The sequence below is a fragment of the Sceloporus occidentalis genome, unplaced genomic scaffold (genome assembly GCF_023333645.1).
Source record: "Sceloporus occidentalis isolate IW3139 unplaced genomic scaffold, rSceOcc1.0.p SCAF_2, whole genome shotgun sequence".
Lineage (NCBI taxonomy): Eukaryota > Metazoa > Chordata > Lepidosauria > Squamata > Phrynosomatidae > Sceloporus > Sceloporus occidentalis.
This window is the reverse complement of record NW_028316982.1, coordinates 266,983,499-267,002,132: the sequence shown is the minus strand read 5'-3', so window position 1 is coordinate 267,002,132 and position 18,634 is coordinate 266,983,499. Positions and strand designations below refer to the sequence as shown.

The window sequence follows — 18,634 nt, the reverse complement described above, 5'->3', positions numbered from 1 at the left end:
CCGTGCACATGAGCTCCATTCAAATGAATGGTGCTCAAGCATATGCGGAATTAGCCTTACGTGGCGGGGGGGCAGAACGGATCCCCCGCGTAAGGCAAGGGTCCACTGTATATACAGTGCCTGGACTCTAGCAATGCAGTCTAGTTTGTAACCAGGCAGACACTGTCAGTTTCACTAGGCTCCTCAACAAGCGAGCCACCCCACTTGCCTTGGGATTATGGATACCCATTGATTTGTTTGTAATTTAACTTTTGTAGTTTGTGAATCACATTTCCAAATTCCTTTCCTTGGCATTATTGTTTGCCTTAGTACTTCAGTATTCCCACCTGGAAATATTAGTTCAGGTATGGTTGTGTGTGTTGTGTGCCTTCAAGTTGTTTCCAGTTTATGGTGACTCCAAGGCGAACCTATGATGGGGCTTTCTTGGCAAGTTTTGTTCCGAGGAGGTTTGTCATTGCCTTCCCTTGAGGCTGAGAGAGTGTGACTTACCAAAGTTGAACCCTGGTCTCCAGAGTCATAGCCCAACACTCAAACCACTATGCCATGCTGGCGCCTTCCCTTATATATGCAGCAGTGAAAAAAGATGTAAAGCATTCTGTTTGACTGCAATCTCCTTATCTGCCTCCAGAATTCCTTTAATGGTATGGTACTCCAATGGTTTCAACTACCTCATTGGGTGGCTTTTGCTCCTGAAATATCTAGACCCTGAATAAAAGGCATACTCCCGGCAAAGTTGCGCGATTGCATTGAAGATTTTCAGACACATTGTACTTATTCAGGACTTCTCCCATGAAGATCCAGGAATGCTCCAGCAACAAACCATTCACAGGGAAGTCCTGGAAATGGTTTTGTTGCTGGAGCACTCATGGTTCTTCCCAGGATATGTCCTGGATAAGTGCGACGTTGTCTGAAAATTTTCAGTGCGATCATGCAATTATCCCAGGAGTATGCCTTTTTGTTCCCTGATTTTCCCCTGTCTGATAATCTTCTTCATCTTCACTGAATTGAAGTAGGTTGAAGAAGTGGATTAGCAATTTTGGAGATTCTATGCCTAAAACTTAGTGGGAGATCCAATATACATCCATAAAAATTGCTTGCCTTAGTAATACACCAATGTTAAGAGATCAAGTTAAACACTTGTAGGATAATCATTTTGGTATGTAGGTTGTTTTTTTTTTTTTTTTTTTTTTGCTATCCCTTTGTTAAAAACAACACCGCTAGTAACTCATTTCTTCCAGTGCACCCTTTACAAAAATCTAAACTACTCAGATACAGGTTTGAGCAGTTCCTCTCTTTTTATCATTGGTAGACTGCACCTGGATCTAGAGGCAACTTGAACAAATCTTGGCTTATCCCAAGGCACCAAAAACCTTCTCCACTCTGCTTAAACACAAAATATTCTTTTTATTTGTCACCGAAGGCTACACATGGTCACTTCTGTTCTGAGATATTTTTTTTACCGTTTTGATTTTTGTTTTCTAGAAGGTATCTACATCTGCACGTATTTACAGGCTCGTCTTATTTACACAGTCAAGAATACAGTGTTAGAAACACAAAGTGTCAAGAGAGAGGGAGGAGGGGGGAACCTTTAAAAAAATTAGTTCCAGACATCAGGAAATTACACACAGTAATGAGAACGAAATTTTGCAGTGCTGGGATAACATGTGTGGTTTTGACAGCAAGTCCTTCTCAAATGGGTAGCTGTGTTCAGAACTTTTCATGTCATATAAAGCATTTTTTTTTGTTTGCCATAGGGGAAAAAGTGTTTGGCTATTTTGCAAACCCCGGTAGCACTGTGGTGGTTTGGAGAACTTGCTTTCTTTGGAATAACAATTCCCAGAACCCTCAAGCTAGCATGGTTGGCTGGGGATTCTGGGAGTTGTCATCCAAATAAATAACACTTTTCTGCTCTAGAACAGACTGTTCACTCCATGTGGAAAAATGACACAAAGGGTTACCAATGATTTGAGGTCCAATATAAGGACTGGATCAATTCTTCTAACTCCTTGCACTCTGGAGTACCATTTAGGAAACGTCTATTGCGGGTCAGCCCAACTGAAATGAAGGGAACCTATATGTTTAACCATTCACTATAGTTTAACTGATTCCAAAGCTATGCAATTATGGCTAACTCTTTCAAGATCAAGGGATAGTTTTCTATCATTCTGTCTTTGGTGGGGCAGAAGAGAGGCCATAGTACTGAGGATATCTTGCTATACTTCTGGATATTGAACCAAATTAAGAAAGGCTTGGAGGAGAACAAAGGCAGTAATGAAATCTTCTGTCTACATTTTAAAGATCCTAGTTGTGCTATAATGGTTGCACTATGTTTCCATTCACCATCCCCTGATGATCCTTTATTACCATTTTCTCATTTAATACCTCTCACCAAGTCACCATTCTCTCCTTTGCTCTGGGCTCTCATGTCAGAAAACTTGGGCCATATACATAAAATTATGCCCTCCAAAATAATGATAAAAAGTTGGATATAAACAATCTCCATGCATCTAAAGAAGTAGACCAGGTCTACGAAAGCTTAGGGTACAACTTCTTTCACACAGTTCGGCCTCAAAGGTGCTACAAGATCCCTTTGTATAATGCAAGTAAGGCATGCTAATTTAGCACATCCCATTATCATGTGAAAAAGTTGTACATGTATGGCTTCCCATCTTCTTGCTTTGGTGTTGCCCCTATTTTGAAAATCTTCCCGTGACAATCCTAGGTCCTGCATGCATTAATGTATGTTACCGGGTGCTGAGGGCATACTCTTGAAAGACACACAGCTGAGACTTCCTAGTGGCAGGTTCTCACTGCTCCACAACACATGTGCATCAATATGTGGAATTATCTCACAGACATATAGAAAATTCCACCCCATTTTAAAATTCATTAACCAATACAGGATTAAAAAAAGGAAAGAAAACCCACAATAATCTTTTCAATCACACACACACAAAAAATCTGTTCGGATGTATTCCAGAAGTTAAACACCCCGGCCAATGTTCCGTTGCTATAAATTTGTAAGTCTGTGAGTGTAGTTGTGTGCTATTTAACACTTTTAAAAACTGCGTAGTATAATCAAGGAATGGAGTAGTGAAAAACCTTTTAGTTCTAAAAAACAAGCATCTGATCAAGTAGACTTTATGTCTATAAAAGCTTATGCTACAAACTCAGTCTCAAAAGGTGCTACAAGATTCCTTTGTATCCTAAAAACAAGGCTGTTATAATACTCAGTAAAAAATTCAATGGATGAATTTAGCTGTTGGACATTCCTAATCGAAGTACTGGAGATACTTTGCCTGTTATCAAAGCCATCAAAATATTGACAAACACACTGTTGGGTAGCATTCCCATACACATTTATCTGTGACTAAATCCTATTGTGAATTCAGTGGGCTTACATCTGAGTAGACATGTATAACCAAGTTATATTAAGAGTATTTTTCAAATTATGTTCAAGGAAACCCTCTTGTTCTTTGGAAGCACACTGTGAATTCCTCAATAAAAAGTATCACTCAAAGACAACTTGCCCACCACTAATACTGAATTTTTCGTGCCATATTATAAGGACAGTGTTTGGGTATGCTCCAGGGTTCTGCATCCAATTTAGTTGTGAGGCCTAACAGATCTGACCAGAATCCTGACTGAATTAAGATTATCCTTTGGCGTAGAATGTGACCCAGAAACCTGTGTATACCACAGGTTTCTGTGATGGTGGCACAGATATTCCCTAGCACATGGCTGTATGTGAACATTACTAATCTGTAAGAGGTGTGAAAAACAATAAATCAAAATAACCCATTTGATTCTACTATTGAGAGGCTGCAGTAGACACCGTACTAGATGATAATTCGATGGTTTTCCTTAGCTCCTTAATACAGTTATCTTATATTCTCACCTATGATTGCAACTATATAAGACACCAAATAGAAATAGTCTAGCTCTCAACAACTACCATGTTTAATTCAGTCTTCTGTTACATTTCCATCCTGCTCTTCCTACTGCTCAGTATCTGATTTGAAGCCATGTATAGATGTATCTCTAATTCCATGAATATGTGTGATATGTGATGCCACCAAAGTCCCAAGTCAGCAGTTAAAACCCCAATTTTAAACCTTCTTTTTCTCTCTTAAAAAAGAATTTAAAAAATAAAAGAAATGGCCAAGGACAAACGAACAGTATGGCATTTGAGTCCATGAAAGTTGCCAGGCCAAATTTATCTTGTTTCTTGGGACAGCTTTGCATGAATATTTAATAGCCTGCACATTTCTGCCTATATGTAGGTGGCTCCAACACATGTCAGTGAGACATGACACATTATTGGCAATGATAATGTCATTCTAACACCCTACAAGCGCTGCCTTTGGGTCATTTGGGATTTGGAGGCAAGAGAGACTTATCTGGTAGTACAATTGCCCTGCTGTGCCCTGATCACAATGTCAGAATGCACACATTAATGAACAAACACCAACTATATGTTGGAGGAACTGTGTTCTGGGTGAATTGCAGCTTGGATATCTTTCTCTCACCCTCCCCAGCAAACATAACCAGGTTGGCTCACTTTGCTAGAGAACATGGTGTTAGTATCTGCCTGTGCTGCTATCCTGAGTATCAAGAACAGCCAGGAACGAGGTTCAGCAGTGCCCAGGAGTTCCTAGGGTAAGGACTACTAGCACAGATAGAATTTATTTCTGTTTATTTCTGATTTCTGTGAGCAGTTCCAACTGGAGTAGGCCCAGTGAATCAACATGTATGTAAATCCCACGGATATTATGAGTCTGCTTTAGTTGGGATTACCAGTAGAATTCAAGCCCCAAGAACTCTGGAACCAGCTTGTGCCCTGCTTTCTTCTGGGACACTATAGTGGTGCCATCTTCTTACTTTCTTGGCTGCACAGTCATAGTGCATCCAGCACTTGTCCCTCTCTGGCTCTTCTAGAGTAGAGCAGATGTAGCCAACTACTGGGTGTAGGGGCCATATCGGCCCACCAGGAGAGCTTCGAGGGCTTCATCCCTCCCACTGAATCACACTGCGAAAAAGATTTAGTCTCCCATACATCTTCTAGGTCCAGGAGGAACCTTATCTTTTTACAACACCTCTGAATAGCCACCCTTTGGCCTGGAGGGAATGTGTGGGGGCATAAAACAGCACAAGACCAGTCACAAACATGAGAAAAAATGTCCCCCCCCCCCACTCACAGGCATGGGTAGCAATTGTTTGGTAGCAATTTTTAATTATTTTTCTTTAAAAAGATTGGACCATTGGGTGTCACAAAAACAGTGTGGGACTACATCTGGCTATAGAGCGCATTTTCTTCACCCGTGCTGTAGACCCTGGCCAATTACAAAAAGCCTTCATGCACACCCAGCAGTTATCATGAAGGGCTATCCTGATCTCTCACTATGATGGTGTGGCATTGCAGGAACACATCAACAGAGAAGAAATATGGAGCAATGTGGTCACATTAATCTTCTGCTCACCTCATGCACATGTTATGCAAGTCAGCACTTGGAACAGACCCTATGGCTAAGGTTCCTGCCCCTCAAGGCTGATGTCCAATTGCTTCATCCTCGCTCTTTGGGACAAATTCTATTTGCCTTCAAATTCACATGGTTACCCATATTTAGAAGTGTGTGTTTTATTTAATTTGACTTTGAGTTAGATTTGGTCCCATAATCTGACAACAGAATAATTTGCTCAAAAGCTTGCGTGTATTCCATATACAGATTCTGTCTTTCACAAATTGTGGTGAGCAATGTGAAAATATGATACTGAGATGCTTCAGTGGGTTTGTAAATTTAAGGAGATGAGTTTCCTTGTCTTGTTTAAGAGGCTAATACACTAAGAAGCGTATTGCACAAGGAAAGCAGAAGTTCAGCTGGATAGTAGCACTTTTCTAAGTGCCTTACCGCATGAACTTTTGTCTTTTGTCAAACTGATTTTTCCAGCTAGAAAAAAATTCTTGCTTTTACAATCATCTCTTGCGGGAGAAAACCAGAGCACTACAACATCACATGGTAAGGCACATAGAAAGGTGCTACTATCCACCTGAACTTCCGCTTTCTTTTCTTGTGCGATAAACTCCTTAGTTCTCAGTTACAATTTCCCTGGGGTCTGTTCCTTCAATTCACCTGCTGTCAATCTCCACAACTTTCTATTCTGCCACCCTTTCCAAAATATAGCTAGTTCTCTGGAAAACTCAGTCTTGGGAGGAGAATGTGCTGCGTAAAAGAAACAAATGTAGGCAAATTTGCATAACACTATTTGATAGAAGAATCTGGATTTCCATTGCACAGAAATGGGCTATACTAGTGGGACTTCTTTGTACAAAGCACTTATTAATAGCTTTCTAAGACTGGACATTATGTTACTCATAGCTTTTCTTATTAATTACTTTCTAAGACTGGGCATTATGTTACTCAGTGGAACTTTGTATTTTCTCAGCTTCCTGCTCTAAATTTGATTTTTGGCAGTGCCAATGGCAAAATCACATAAATTCCAAAGAAACCGTTTCCCCCATGACTAAGACTTCTTCCTGTGAGCTAGAATAGATTGCCCAGGGTTAGATAAAGTAATGTTTTGGCTTAGTATAATCACCAAGTAGATGCGATTTTGTCGACATGTGGAGTGTCTTTTCATGGTTTTGTTTTTACTGCAATATGACCACAGGAGGTTCTGAGATTGATCTGGGCAGTGGTTGTGATATGTATCTTTCTTTTCTATCAGGAAAAAGACACAAAGGCCTGATATCTTTACAGTTTGAGGAAGAAAAAACAAATAGGGAGATTGGAATTAGGAAAATGGCCCAATAAGAAAGAGTTAAGAACCCTATTTCCCTTGCTGTATATAACCAAATTCTGCACCTCACCAAATCCCATTTCCTGCATCTTCAAGAATCTGCCCCTGCCCCCGCAAGAAAAACCACTGTAAGATGCTCCATCTGTATTCCACATCAACATCTACTTTAGTTATCAGGTACGTTATTCTTAGGAGGAACTGGGAACTTTTCACCATTAATGGTGAGCCTATTGCTAGAAAGTTCTCACTTTCTCTTCTTTTAAGCTATGAGTTTGTATCTTCAAAAGAAGATTGTTAAGACACTTGACCTGGTGTACAGAAATACTATATATTTAAGGAGGTTTACCATTGACAAATTTACATCATTGGTGCTTTCCATCGAACAGCATGTGCAAGAAACGTTATTCTAATAGAGTGTGAATCTCCCCTACCCTGACCCCACCCCAGATAGCTGTAAGGGGGTTTCAAACTAAAAGAGAGAGAGAAGTTTTTGCAGCGATACGTACTCTGTCGCACTCACACACACAAAAAAACAAAAATCAAACCGGTGAACAAAATAGCCTATTGTAGTAAAAAAGACTCCTTTTAAAAAAAAATAAAAAAGATTATTCCATCTCAGAAAGGGAAAGACTCATCATCTCACAAGTCTATAAGATGCAGCTATTTTGCCTCGTTCTGCCACTTCTGAGCCACAGGATTGCCCAGAAACTGTGAAATGTGACAAATGACCTGCAAGTTCTCCTTTAGAGGCTCGCAATTCGTTAGAAGGATCCCGTTAAAAAGATTTAAAACAGTCTCCAGCTTCTTCTCCTGTTTTTTTTCACTTTGTCCTTTGTGTGCACTGCAGGATGTCGTGAACTTGCTTTCCCCTCCGGCTTCCTTCTCAGAAATCCTTTTTTTCTTTTCCTTTTCCAACCCAAGTACGAAGGGTTGGCACAAACTTAATACAGAGACCTTTTCCTCACCACATAAAGAAACCTATGGATTTATATGGACAATGCCCTGATTTTCTTTGAATGTTGCACAAGTGGGGGTGGGGCGGGGCGGAGAGAAAGGAAGGACAAAAGAGACACAAGATTTCACTGTACTAGCGCAGCAGTGAAATAGACTTTTTTGGTCCCATGGGATGGGGGTGTGTGATAACAGGTGAGAAAGCCAGATTTTTTTTTGTAAAACAAGAAAAGGATGTTGCATGAGTTACAGTGCAACCGTATTATCACTCCACCCCAACCTTGTTCCTTATAATTTCTGTTCTTGTTGTGTGTATGTGTGTGTGTTTTAAAAAAAGGATTGAATACAACATAGTCTGTTAGGCGGCCACAAAAGAGTAGCTGTCTTTGGCAAAGAAGTCAACGCATCGACCCTCTCTGTCACCTTCTGCCCATCTCACTCTGTCTCATAAAATGGATGTTGTTTGTGTTGTCTGAGAGTTCGGGATACTGCTCCACTGAGATCACAAAGTAGCCATCATAGCCCTGCACCCGCCCTGTGTTAAGCAGTTGTTGCTTCTCCCCTTCTGTCCAGGAGCGGGTGCCCTCCTCCCCATCCCGCAGTCTCTGCTGCTCCCGTGACCAGGCTTGTGCCACGGCACGTTGCCTGGCTAACTCCAGCACACGTGTCTTCTCCTCATCCAAAGTGGTCCCATAGCGGGTGTTCAAACATAGTGCCCCATGCTGGAGTTGGATGTCTGTGTAACGTCTAGTCCTTCCATTGAGCACTGTGTTGATTTGTGAGACAGTGACATTGACGCCATTTTCCAAGGTTCTCCTCCCACCGCTGAGGCCCAGGATGGACAAGTCACTGTCTGAAGGTCCTTGCTTGACAAAATAGTGGGTGTCCATGCCTTCAATAGTGAAGTGTAAGTTCTCCAGGTAATGAGCATTGTTCAATATGGCTGCAATCCTCCGTCCGTCCTCATTAGCTGTGCTGATGATATCAGTGGCCACCCTTCCGTCTTTCATGGCGAATTTGACCCCTTTGCCGATGACGGAGCCTCCTGAAGCAAAGTTATTGCTCTCCTTGACTTCATGGCATCCAGCAATACTGGAGCTGTAGATCTGCTCAAAGCGCTCCAGGGTGACAAAAGCCTTCAGCTGTTTCTGGACTTCACACTGCACTCCTAAGATTGACTGAGCAGCAAGAAAGATAAGGAAAGAGAAACTCATGTTAGCAAAAGAGGCAGGTTGAAATAAAAGAACCAACTCAATGACACCTTAAAGACTGACAGATTTAATCTCTCTGGCATAGGCTAATTTTGTTACGCTGTTAATTTAACTTAAATCTTGCCGTTCTCCCAGCACAAGAAGATCCCATTCCAAAGAAGCATCTCAGAAGGATACATTGATTGATGGTCTCGAAAGTCGCTGAGAGGTCCAGCAGAACAAACAAGGAAACAATCCCACCCTGTTAATTTCCCAACACTGGTAATCCACCAAGGCAATCAAGGCTGCCTCTGTCCCAAAGTCAGTTTGGAATGTATCTAGATAATCTGTTTAATCCAGGAATCTATTCAGCTGGGAAGCTCTAAAAATCCTGCCTGTTTTTTTGTGACACAGCCTAACACAGCTACCGTTCTGGAACATACTGAATGAACAATAACAGTACTATCTCAGCACAATGGAGAAATATCTATAAGTAATCAGCCCCAGACCTTTGGGAAGGATAGGTAACATATTTGATTAACTTTTAAGTACATTTTTGGTTTGCTTTACATTGTTGCTATAGGATGTTGTACCTAAATGACCCTTGGGTGAGTTTGTACATAATGCAAAACCATAAATGAAAGGATGAACAGGAATGTGCCTGTGCAAAGCCTTGTGATCAAACACTCTCCACTTCCATTACTGTATTCCACAAGGAGGAATTAAACCAGAATTTTGTTTTACTTCAGTTAGGGGCTGTACTTAGAATGTTATGTACCTACGTACTTCAGTTAGCAGCCTTTCCTAGCTGGATCGGGCTGCGGCAACCTCAAGCTGCAGCCACAATCTGGCCTTTCCATGGTGCAAAAAGGAGCCGCAAAAAGTGGCTCCTTTTTGTACTGCGGAAAGGGCACCACAGCTGCCATGGCTTTTTGGTGCTCCTTTAGTGCAGCATGTGTACATGCCACATCAAGGGAGCACTGTGATGCCTCCCACTGTGCAGTGGGATGCGTGGTGTCATGCTAGCATGGCTGCCCGGATGCCAGCCTTTATCTCCAGCCTGTACAGCCTCTTAGAATGTTATGTACCTAAATCTTATTGTTAGTCCCAACTAGCTGGATTTATCTCTTTACTGACCCATGAGTCAATGATTGAGTGGGCCTGCTCTAGCTGGGACTGACAAACAGGATTCCAGGCCTGGAATTAAACAGAGTAATAGAACTGTAGAATCTTAGAGCTGGAAGGGGCTTCTAGGATAATCTAGTCCAGTGAGTCCCAAACTCTGGTCTTCCAGGTATTTTGGACTCCAGCTCCTGGAATCACAGACTATTGGCCAGCATAGCTGTGGCTTCTGGGAGTTGAAGTCCATAACACCTGGAGGACCGAAGTTTGGGAATCACTGAGCTAGTCCAACTCCATGTCATGCAGGAATATAGAATTAAAGCATTCATAGAATCATAGAATTGGAAGAGATCTCAAGGGTCATCAAGTCCAAACCTCTGACATGCAGGAATACACATGCAACCTCTTTTTAAAGTCCTACAAAGAAGGGTTCACCCCCCTCTGAGGTAGCCTATTCCACATTTGAGCAGTTCTTGCAGTAAAAAAAAATCTTCCTAATGTTTTGATGGAAACTCTTTTCTTGGTTTCTGTGTCTCTGGAGTGGCAGAAAACAAGCTTACTCCATCTTGTTGTTGCTGGTGCCTTCAAGCCATTTCCAACTTATGGCAATCCTAAAGCAACCCTATCTTAAGATTTTCTTGGCAGGATTTGTTCAGAAGAAGATTGCCATTGCCTTCCCCGGAGCCATGTGACTTGCCCAAGTTCACCCAGTGGGTTTTACGGTGGAGTAGGGAAATTGAACCCTGGTATCCAAAGTCGTAGTCCAACACTCAAACCACTACACCACGCTACTCCATCTTCTACAACAGTGCTATTTAAAGTAATGGTCATTGGACTATCTTCTATTCCTGGCAAATTTTCAGGAAACAAAAAACTGTAGACTTTGGGTACAACTTTAGAGCTGGTTCCTGGCACATAGAGGGTGAAAATTGCCAGTCAGCCATATCTGATATCTTGAGAAGCACTGTTCTACCTGACATCCTTTCAGATATTTAAAGATGGCTATCAAAGTCACTTTTTAATTGTTTCAAATAAACTCAGTTCAAGAACTATACCACCCTCCTTCAACCTATGGCTTGTTTAGCAAACTATAGCTTGTCTTTAATGACAGCATCTACATATACCTTTGAAATATTTCCCGATTCATTCATTGACATATTTAGTGCAGGGTTTCTAAGGGCCAAACTAAATATAATATGGACAGATCCATGAACAGGATGAAAAATCCACATTGAGATGATGCTGTATGTTTTCTGTGTGCATAGTGAACAAGAGTGTTTGCTTGTTTGGTTTGGCAGTAGTAGTGGAGGACCTTTTTCAGTCCAGAAAATGGTGGAAGGGGAAAGGGTTAACCCAGCCACCTGACCTCAAGCAATAATCCTGACCAGAATTCAGATTCTGTTTATCTTCTCTTTCATGAATGCTAAAAGGCAACCACATTTTCTACAAGACACAAAGTGTGACATCCCTGGAGTGTTCCTAGCCCCACTGCGAAGGGCTTCGGTACGTACGGTGCAATGTTATCAACAAGAACCGCATAATCATAATTAAAAAAAAACCCTTCTCCATTATCTCAAAATAGGTCCTGTGCCTTTGAAAAGCTGCTTAATTTTAAGATCTAACGACCTTGAATACACCCTTTCAATAATCAAGTAATGCATTTGGGAAGACTGCTTTCTTCTGAGGAAGAAAAACAACTTGTGGACTCTGTGGCTGTGAAAATAAAAGGAAGGGACGCCAACCAGATTATGCAGAGTTCAAAGAGACTGAGCATCCTGCCTTTGAAATTTGCTATCCATTCTGTTTCATCTTCCATCGCACATTTTCTACCCTAGATGAACCAGCAAAAAAGAGAAATAGGAAATGCCATTTGAGCAGAGGAGGTAGGCCTCTGATAACGCCAAAGCTTTCCGCAAACTGGTGAGATAGAGGAATGGCTGAAAATCCAAAGAACTATAGATAGAGGAGAGAGAATTCATATAGTCCAGGAGATAAGAATGCTGGACTTAAACCTGAGATATTGGAGTCCCAGCTGATTATTGGACTGAGAATGGCTTTGCTTGATTCAAAAGCACCTCTGCCAGGAAAACACTAACCACCTGCGTGTGGATTGTCAAATGTGACTACCACATCCCATGAGGAAGGATTTCAGACCTAAGAAAGGGTAAGAAAGAAAAAGTTTCCCTCACTTTGTGTGTGTGTGTGAACTTTTACCTCCATCTATTTTATGGGTTATATCCCTGTACCAGTGAAGGGAAAGGGTATGTGCATGTGTGCGTGTGCAAGCACACATTTGTGCCCTTTTATATAACCCTTCTTGGTTTGGAAATCTTGGCTAAGATCCAATAGTTATGCTGCTAGTGTAATTCTCTGCTAGTGCAGCAGTGCTGGTGATTTGGGGGATGGTGTTTCCTTTTCCTAGGTGTGCAAGAGCAGCCAGAAGCAGCTGGCTTAGCCTTGCTGGTTGGACAGTGAGCCTGGGAATTGTCTGCCTGCTCCTGTGTAGCCAGGGAAAAACAAGAAGCTGGTGTTGTCCCCAACCAGACAAGAGACTTTTTTGGTCCTGGGTGTGCAAGGTCAGCCAAATGGGTTCTGGACACACCCTCAAGACCAATCAGTGTGGGCTTTTGCAAGGAGGTACAGGATCTCATCCTACAATGGCTGTGTTATTGCTGTTGTTGTGTGCTTTCCAGTTGTTTTTGACTTACGGCTACCCTAAGACAAACCTAGCACAAGGTTTTCTTGACAAGTTTCTTCAGTGGGGGATTGCCACTGCCATCCTCTGAGGCTGAGAGTGTGTGACTTGCTCAAAGTCACACAGATGGGTTTCATGACTCAGCTGGGATTTGAACTCAGGTAACCAGAGTCATAGTCCAACATTCAAACCACTATGCCACAATGGCCATAATGCCAATGTGTGTTATACCAGGGTAAGTCAACTAAAGAATTCTGATCTTTGGTCTGAATCCTACTTATTCCCCCACTACTGTGTATGCACTGATTAAATGGGACTGCCATAAGTCAGGGTGGTCAACAGTTAGTATGTAAGTGGTTGCATTAGCTCTGCAGGAGACACTGAAGGCCTACAGTCCCCATACAAAAAGAATTACAAACATTCTTCACCTAAAGGACTAAGTGCTCTCTGGGAGACATTTTCACCACAATTTGCCCCTACTTGGCCATTTGAGAATCCTTTTTTTGCAACAGGAGGTTGACTCAGAAGATCACTTCCTATTCACTTTCTGTTTGTTTTTTAAAAAAGGCCTCTATTATTATTATTATTATTATTATTATTTAGATGTCTAAAGTGTTGGGAGGAAAATTTGTGAAAGCAACCACTGCTCCTTCTGGTTGGGGAAAAAGAAGTGCAGTACTCAGAAAGTTGGAAAGCCGTAGAGAGGATTTAGGAATAGATGCTGATGCTATAGACTGGGATACCAAGCTTGATAGACTACTACTTCTATTAGCCATAAAAGGGTAGCATTAAAAATGCTACATCAGATTAAAGCAGTGATTGGGAAAGTTTCTTGTTGGGTTTACAGCTCCCAGAATCCCCAGCCAGCGTGGCCAGTGGCCATTCTTACTGGGGGATACTGGGAATTGTCCAGACTTTTCCAATCAGTGGCTCACTGTCCAGGAATGGAAACTGTTCTGGCCAGGGAGTAAGTAAGCAATGCATCCATGGGAGGCAATTATGACTAGCTATGGAGAAGCAGATCACTATCTCCTCTGCACCTTGAATAAATGGGCCCTATAATCATTTAGTGAAAGCCTTGACAGATGATCTTCTAAAATGCACAGAAGTAGAAAGTGCATCAAGGTCTGATGAACTACCTTGCTGTTGTCCCATTCTTGGGTTTTTAGCTGGGTGTGGATGAGTTCATAGGAAGGTTCCACAGCATCCATGTCAGGCTTAGGATAACCAGGGATGACATTGTGCAGTTGAAAACCAAAGGTAAGCAACCAGCTGTTGACATCTGGAACAGAGAAAACCAAAAGGTTAGAAAATGAATCCAGGCAGACAACTGAAAACACAGCCCAGCAACTTGCATTTTGGTGCTAGTTACGAAGATCACATAACTTGTTGAAACAGCTTCACTGGTTACCAGTCCATTTCCAGGTAGAATTTGAAGTGCTGGTTATGACCTTTAAAATGCTATACAGCTAGGATGCAGACTAAAAGACCATGTCTCCCCATAACAAACAGCCTAAGATCCACAGGGGAGGGATTTTGCTTGGACCCACCACCTTCATAGGCACGGTTGGAGAAGACACAGGACAGAGCTTTCTCAGCGGCTGCTCCCATACTGTGGAATTCCTTTCCAAGGAAGGTCTGCTTAGCTCCCCCTTCCTTGTGCTCTTTTCACCCACAAGTTAAGACTTCTCTATTCAAGCAGGATTTTGACATATTTTAATCATATTGTAGAATCATATTCAAGTGATATGTTATATTTTTATTTTATATGTTTTTAATTATGCTCTAAATCCATGTCAAAATTGTTTTTAACAGAACTAGTTTTTAATATTTTTAAACATGTGTACTAGTATGCTTTTTAAGTACAATATTTTCATTTTTAATTCTGCAAGCTGCCAGTGTGGCATAGTGTTTTGAGTGTTGGAGACTCTGGAGATCAGAGTTCAATTCTTCACTCGGCCATAAAACCCCTGGGCGACCATGGGCAAGTCACATGCTCTCAGCCTCAGGCAAAGGCAATGGCGAACCTCCATGATAGTTTCGCCTTAGAGTTGTCCTATAATGGAAACAACTTGAAGGTACACAACAACAAGCAACAAGCTGCCTTGGGTGCCTTGAGAAATGGAAGTTGGGATATAAACTGAATAAATAATATTAATAAACAAATAAAGGAGGAAGATGCCACATTCTTCTAAAATGAAATGTGGGGGCACTGGAGATATGCATACATTTATTCATGTAATAAGGTCCAGCATTCAGGGTCAGCATGGTTGCCATCTGCTGAGAGCATCTGCTGCAATGTCCTCTTCACCACTTCTCTCTCAGAAAACCATGGTAGTGTGAAGGTAGGCAACAGAAGGGCCTGCTCACAGCTTCTATGCCAGGTGAACCAAGCAGAAGAAGAAGAGAAGGAGCTAGGAACTGTGCCACTGAGAAGATAAGCTCACCTAGTGAGGGAGGCACAAAAGCTGTTTTGCTCAAGTAGGCAACACTGCAGGAATTGAGATAAATTAAAAACTATTCATTGTCTAGAATCATAGAATCACAGAGTTGGAAGACACCACAAGGGCCATCCAGTCCAACCCCCTGCCATGCAGGAAATCTAAATCAAAGCATCCCTGACAGATGTCCATCCAGCCTCTGCTTAAAGATCTCCGAGACCCCACTACACTCCGAGAGAGTTTGTTTCACTGTCGAACAGCCCTTACTCTCAGGAAGTTCCTCCTAATGTTGAGGTGGAATCTCTTTTCCTGCAGTTTGTATGTGGCAGTAGGTAGGCCAAAATTAAAACAGGCTAAACTTCTTTGGGCTGCAGAAAGATTTTAATCAAAAATTAAACTTCTTTGGACTGCAGAAAAATTTTAATCAAAAATTAATTAATTAATAATATTAATCAATAATATTATTTAGAATTAATATTAATTCCACTCTCCTCTTCCTCTACCTGGTCCTCTCTTCTGGAGAAAGCTGAGTTGCAGAGGAGCCTTGCCTGTCCTTCTCCTGAGTACAAGGCTGAGCAACGGAGGAGCCTTAAGCATTTGCCCATCTTGCTCTTCTGCCACCTGGCCTTCTCAGGAGAAACCTGGGTGGAGGAGATGCCTTGCAGATTGAGTGTTTGCCTGTCCTCCGCCTTCTCTTCCTTTACCCATTCTTCTCAGGAGAAAGCCAGGCAGCGGAGGAGCCTTGAGGGGCAAGCTTTTGTCTGTCCTCCTCCTCCTCCACCACCACCTGTCCTTCTCCTTGAGAGAAATCAAAGTAGTGGAGGAAACTTGGAGGGTGAATATTTGCCCATCCTCTTCCTCCTCCTCCGCCACCCATCCTTCTCCTCAGGAGAAAGCCAGGTAGCGGAGGAGCCTTGCAGGGCCAGCGTTCACCCTTCCACCTCCTACTCCGCATGGACCTCTCCTCAGGAGGAGGCCAAGCAGCAGAGGAGCCTTGAAATCATTCCACATTCTTACAGGCCACTCAAAATCCTTTGGTGGGCCGCATGCGGCCCCTGGGCCAAATGTTGTGCAGGCCTGGTCTAACACGCCTTGGAAAGAAGCCATGTGGTAACTCCACTGTGCCAGCACTGGTTTTTCCTTGTGAGATTTGTTTTGCCAAAGAGGAAAGAAATTCGTTTTAAACCAATGAATGGGTGGAATAACCAGTTAAGTCAGTTTATGATCCACAAGATCAAGAATTGGCTTCTAGGAAAATGTGAGCCCAAATCACACAGCAAACCATTCACTATAGAGCTTTGGGTAAATTACTTATCCACCAAGGCCTCCATTTATAAAAGAATGGAAATGGTTGGCTTTTTATTAATGTCTATTAACAAGCGAAGGTATTCTTCTCCTTGCTATATTCAGCCGAACTCCATGTTATCCACTAATGAGCCGAGATAAGAAAGATGTTCCAAATCCATATCCATTTGCTGGTATTCAGGGCACGGAAAAACAGTCCATTCTGCACCTTTGAGAATTTGAAAGACAGACGGCAGTGCTTTTTTATTATTTTATAAAAACTTGGCTTTAAAATAAAAAGCACCTTGCTCTCATTAGTGATTCATCCACTATACTAATAGGAGCAATGATCAGATTCCTCTTGGCTTCACGACATGATCTTTTAGTTAGGGAAAAAAATCTGCTGTGTCTCTGAATAACAGAAAGCTTAGTCTTTCATAGCACCAAAATAATCTAGTAGAACTTGCTGCCTCAAGGAAAAATTCTTCACACAGAGGTCCCTCTTTAGACATCACTCTCCAACACTAATCACCCTATAAGTTAAAACACATTAGCCTGAAAATTGTTGCTAGTCCCAGTCGGAATAAACACAATGAATCACTGAGATTTATCAATATGTTGAGTTGACTCACCATTCAACAGTTGACTCATTGGTGCTACTCTAGCTCAGATGAACCAACTGGGTTCAGGCCTTTATGTTTGGTTTCTCCCACTGGTCCAAATAAATGAATATCTGGATGTACAGTAGAAGATGCAGTTTGCCCACTTCTGTCCAAAAAAAGACTACTCTTTCGAATTTATGTATTTTTAAAAAATATTATGGGTGGGTGACAAAAAGGCCCTTTGGGTGATTAGAGAAGGACAAACCCTGGGACTACATGAACACAGCCCACAAGCTGTTTTTACCATCCCTGAGCAAACCTTGATTTTACCATTTTATATAAGGGACATCATTTTACTATGCCACTGTATTTAATGGGACTAGAACATCCATGAATTTTGATATCTACGGTTGGTCCTCCAGTGGAAACCAAGGACCCACTCTACCATGCTCCTGGCTCCTTGCAACATTTCCCATCCATTCAAGTTTCTAGTACTTCCTTTTAACACACTTTCCCCCCTTCCACTTGCTTGGTTTCACTCAAACTCGTTTCCTTTTCTTCTTCATATAAAAAACAAAACAAAACATAAAACTGCTTTTGATGTAGTTAGAAAGATCAACCTGGCTTGGTACTTTGCCTTCATCACTCAAAGAGCTATCCCAAGTCTTCTGCATGAGTTCTTTTAACCATTTGAGCCTAAGATCAGCATGTAAAATATACACTCTACCACTGTGTTATGGCTTCTGTGTGCTTTCATGGCCCACTCTGTTCCCCCTGCCTCTTCTTTAGCATGTCATTCTCTTTCTCCATGGATGCTTCCACACTGCACAATTGTAGCACTATGATTCCCTTTAAGTGTCATAGCAATATCCTATGGAAGTCTTGGGCTTCTAGTTTGAGGAGGCAGTAGAGCTCTCTGGACAAGTCTTCTAAATATGCACCCTCAACTGGAAATCCCAGGATTCCATAGGACATGCTGCCATGACAGTTAAAGTGGAATCACAGTGCTATAATTGCGTTGTGTGAAAGGGCCCCAAGTTCTTAAAGAGCCAGCAGTCTGACACCAATGGACTCACCCTACCTCATTTCTCCTACTGTTCTGCCTATCATTGGGCAATGATACCCTTTTCTCCCCAACACACACTTCTTTGACCTTCAAAAACACATACTCCAAGTAATTCTGTTGATTCCAGTGGAGTTTAGTTTGCTCAGTCAAAGGCTGTGGTCTCTCTGGTCCAGCCTATATTGAAGGCACGCAATACTTGTTTTCACTAGCCCTTAAATAGCAATTTACAGGGATGAATTAACACTTAATCGCATTGTTATTTTTAAAAGGCTGGATAAAAAGGTCATGATTAGAAGGGATTTGGTTTTTACTCTCTTGGAGCAAAGATCCTTAATGCGGTTTATTTAGATGCAATTTAGAATCTGGGCTGCCAGCTGATGCACACAGTGATACCTCTGTGCAACCGATAGGGAATCAGAAGGACATTAATCACCCTTTAATCAGCAGGAAGAGATGTGTGAGGGAGTAGGAAAAGGCGAAGAGGG

General features: G+C 41.9%; 1 protein-coding gene across 6 annotated transcripts in view; it reads right to left on the bottom strand.

The window, feature by feature from the left end:
• Window positions 1–1,407: 1,407 nt before the first annotated feature.
• The window catches only part of LOC149320104 (teneurin-4), a 793,050-nt gene continuing 775,823 nt past the window's right edge, over window positions 1,408–18,634 (bottom strand). For all 6 annotated transcript variants that reach the window (XM_089512941.1, XM_089512942.1, XM_089512944.1 and 3 more), the window contains 2 exons: window positions 13,896–14,038; window positions 1,408–8,927 (listed from right to left, as the gene is read on the bottom strand). In XM_089512941.1, the coding sequence (XP_089369067.1) occupies window positions 8,169–8,927; window positions 13,896–14,038 (902 nt within the window). In that variant the 3' untranslated portion in view covers window positions 1,408–8,168. The remainder of the gene's footprint in view (window positions 8,928–13,895; window positions 14,039–18,634) is intronic.